The following is a 3,905-nucleotide window of genomic DNA, read 5'->3' as shown; positions in this document are numbered from 1 at the left end:
CTCAGCCTCTGTCCCCATGCCATCTGCCCTCAGGCCTCTCAGACTGCAGGCCCAGGGAGGCTGGCTGGCTGCTTGGGCATGGCCCCCACCCAGCCCCCACCGTTGCCCCATCCCCAGGCCACACCAAACCCAGAATTGTGTTGTAGCACTCCATGTGGGGCACAAGCTGCCCAACCCTGCCAAAGTTCCTGGCACAGCTATGTCATCCATGTGCCTAAGGTAGTGGGTGTTTCCCTAGGGCCCCCATGGCAGCCACAGCAGGTGGCCTTCTTGGCAAAGTAGGAGGAGATCTCTCCTCAGGACTCAGGTTTAGAGCAGCTGTGCACCTTACTCATTCTCTGCTGGAAAAAACAGCTTTGCTGCTCCTCTCACACTCGGGCTGGTGGGCCCCAGACACAGTCTCCCCAGGAAAGGCCAGCACGCCCCAAGGAGACAGCATGAGGCTCAGAACAGCAATGTGCGTCTGCTGTAAATGAAGCGTCCCACGCAAGAGGGTGCATTGCCACCCGACCATCCTGGACACGACTCGTCAGCCTCACAGTGCGGTGGCAGGGGATAAGGAGTCCTGTCACATGGGCAGGGTGACAGAAGGAGACCCCATCAGCTTCCCCCGTCAACACATTGAAGTGGGGAGGCCTTTAAGATTCAACCGGGAGTGCTGGGCCCACGCTAACACTGGTGCAGACTCCTGCCCGTCCTGCTGGTGCAGAGCCCATGCTAAGGCTGGTGCAGACTCCTGCCCATCCTGCTGGTGCAAAGCCCATGCTAAGGCTGGTGCAGACTCCTGCCCGTCCTGCTGGTGCAGAGCCCATGCTAAGGCTGGTGCAGACTCCTGCCCGTCCTTAGCTTTAGTCCCTTTATTCGTGGGCATCAAACCTGAAAGATGCGACTCTTTGCAGCAGCTCATGCTTCTTCTCGTCAGGCAGGGTGTTTCTCTCACCTGTATTGAAGTCTGTAATTAATGTTTATTATTATTTCACAAAATGACATTCATGACAATCTGTAGACATCCCAAATCCCATCACTCCCATGTATTTTGGTTGACTTTCTTTTTTCCCAAGCCTCTGCTAGATGAATACACGATGTTCACAGAGTTGAAATCATAGCCGGGATCAGTTCTTTTGAGGGTGAAATGGCTCCACATTAGTCCAGTGCCTCACCTGTGATAGCGATCACACCAGCACCATAGTTTAATAGAACTTTAGATGGTTTTCAGGTTTTTGCTATTGCTGCACTGAATTCATCATTATTGTCCTCCAAAAACTTTTCTTCCTGGAGATTATTCTCTCTTTGTACTGACTGGATCAAAGACCACAATGCCTGTGCGGCTCTTTCTCCTTGTAGTCAGGTGGGGGTCGGGTTAACGTGGTCACTAAACACACTTCTGTTTGTCCGTGTGGCTTCTAGGTTACTGAGGAAACCAGCCTCATCCTGCAGACGCTGGGATACACGTGCACGTGTCGAGGAATCATCAACGTGAAAGGGAAGGGAGACCTGAAGACGTACTTTGTGAACACAGAAATGTCCAGGTCCCTCTCCCAGAGCAACCTGGCATCCTGAGGAGTGTCCCTCCTTTTGGCCAGAAGACTGTGTTTCGAGGAAGGTACCGCGTACTTTCAGACTGCAACTCGCGTCCCTATTTTTGATGTGCGTGCTCTGTTCTGTCCTCTGGAGCCTTTGCAGACTAGTTCCTGTGACCCAGTGGCATACCGTTTGGTGTCTGACGTGTGCCCAGATCGTTCTGCCACTTGCACTGTGCTTACTCCTAAGCAAAAGGAAAAAGGAGCCCGCGTGATAGAAGCGAAAGCAGACAAAGAACTAACAGAGGAGAGAGGTGAAACAAACAAAAATTCTTAAGGCAATAAAACTAGGGGGTGTATATTATCTTCTGGTGCATGTTCTTTTCTGGAAAAATGTGGTAGCTTGCCAAACGCATCCGCTAGTCTGATATTCAAACACAGTATTTGTGAATAAGTTGATTCTGTCGCCCCACACGGGGTCTGTGCTCACTCACTAGTCCCGTTGCCAGTGGCCGTCCAGAGGCCTCACCGGGACCTGTAACTCTTGTCCCTTTGCCCTGTGTCTCATGCCAGTGGCACGTTGCCATCCATCACCAGAATTAGTCCTCACAGCCTAGGACCAGTTTTGTACCAAACTCGTCTGATGTTTTGACGCCATTTGTCTTTTGTAAAGTTAATTCATTAAAAGTTTTATGTACTTTGATTTAGAGTGTCTGCATTTTTGTTTTCCTTTCTTCTTTCTCATGTGGTTTTCTGCAGAATTAAAGTCTGTGTTTCATCTGCTCTCCCCTCTGACAGTTGCTTCAGAAAGAGCTCTCCAAAAGCCCCTAGTGAGACCTGGTTAAAAAATTCAATCAGGACAAAGTGCGTGATGCCAATAGTAGATCACACAGCTCTCTGGAAGGCCAGAAAACACAGTCCGTGTACCTGGTGGTCTGAGGTTAATTGTTGTGTTTCTGTAGAGAATGTTGTTCCTGTCTATAGAGTGCCTTGCTAGAGCCACCAGACACAGACGCACGCACGGAGTATAACTGGGAAGCAGCCGTGCAGATTAGTAATCGCAACAATGTGAACAAAACCAGAGACCTGCTGAGCTCCGCGAGCTGCCAGCTGTGTCTGAGAAGGCTGAAGATGCAGAATCAATGTTGCGTGTTTTGTGTTTTTAAGATAGAAGGCCGAGGAGAATTTGTTCTTATAAATCCACGCTGAAGTAGTTTGAGTTTTTTCTTTTCTTTTAACATAAATCATACTTTGCCAAATGGTGAAAAACAGAGCAATCATGTGTGATCCAATGTTTCCAAGCAAAACTGCAAATAACAGCCCTGTCAGGCAACCTTGGTTTCTTCCTATAGGTAAAGGCAGGTGCCCATGAAAGGCAGAGCACCCCAGTGAACTCTTAGGGGGCAGTCGGTAAGTGGGAACTCGGGCACCAAACTTGAGGCACCAGCCCCCAGTTTGACTCCTGCTCTGACTTTTACTAGCTGTGTGCCTTCAAACACGTCTCTTAACTCCACCTAGGAGTTTTTTTTTTTCACAATGGTAGCGCATATGATCAGGTGGTGATGAGATGAACTAATGATTGAGGGAGAACCTGGCAGGTCTGGGGGACCCAGCAGGGGTCAGCATTCTCAGCACAGACACAGGGACCTGGACTCATACTCACCTGAAAGTGCTGATTAAAACTAGTAGTTGTCTTTCATCACTGAGTGTGAATAGGGAATGACTTGTTCAATTTTCTGCCTCAGTCAGGAATTTTTTGATCCTAGAACCACAATCAGTATTGGCTTTAATACACCTAACCCTTCAAAAAGGTGATTGAAGCAAAGAAATATTACATGGGCATTTCTCTTCCCCCTAACTGAAAGCTGGACTAGGATGCCACAGGGTTTTAGTGAGTTCCAGCTGGCCTCATGTATAATTTGAAAGTATGATCAGAGGATCACCTGCTGGCTTCCTCCCCGCTTCTGTCCTGCAGTGTTCATCCTTAGTCACCTGCCCTTGGTGAAACCCATGGCTGGGTGATTCACCAAATTTTCATAAACATAGTCCTTCCCACTACCCCATGAGAGGCACTAAGCTTGGATTTGTGGTAAAAAGAACTCAAAGGGGGCAGCGCCTGTGGCTCAAGGAGTAGGGCATCAGCCCCCAAAGCTACATCAGTCATCTTACTAAACGATAGACTTAAAAGCAAATCAAAGTCATTATCAGAGTCTACTGTGCAAAGTTCTGTGTGTACCTGGGTCTCTCCAAGAGTGGGCCCAGACTAGAAGCATTAGCATCACCTGAAAACTTATTAGAAATGCAAATTCTGGCCAGGTAAGGGGCTCATGTCTGTAATCTCAGCATTTTGGGAGGTAGAGACAGAATTGCTTGAGGTTAGGAATT

General features: G+C 48.6%; 1 protein-coding gene across 1 annotated transcript in view; it reads left to right on the top strand.

The window, feature by feature from the left end:
* Positions 1-2,223, top strand: part of ADCY2 (adenylate cyclase 2) — a 398,303-nt gene extending 396,080 nt beyond the window's left edge. Inside the window, 1 exon segment of the mRNA XM_003789554.2 lies at positions 1,408-2,223. Within this exon segment, the coding sequence (XP_003789602.2) occupies positions 1,408-1,560 (153 nt within the window). The 3' untranslated portion in view covers positions 1,561-2,223.
* Positions 2,224-3,905: the final 1,682 nt, after the last annotated feature.

This window comes from Otolemur garnettii, unplaced genomic scaffold, assembly GCF_000181295.1.
Source record: "Otolemur garnettii isolate 467f Iridium unplaced genomic scaffold, OtoGar3 scaffold00033, whole genome shotgun sequence".
NCBI classification, from domain to species: Eukaryota; Metazoa; Chordata; class Mammalia; order Primates; family Galagidae; genus Otolemur; species Otolemur garnettii.
The sequence above is the reverse complement of the archived record's forward strand: the minus strand, read 5'-3'. Positions and strand labels throughout refer to the sequence as shown.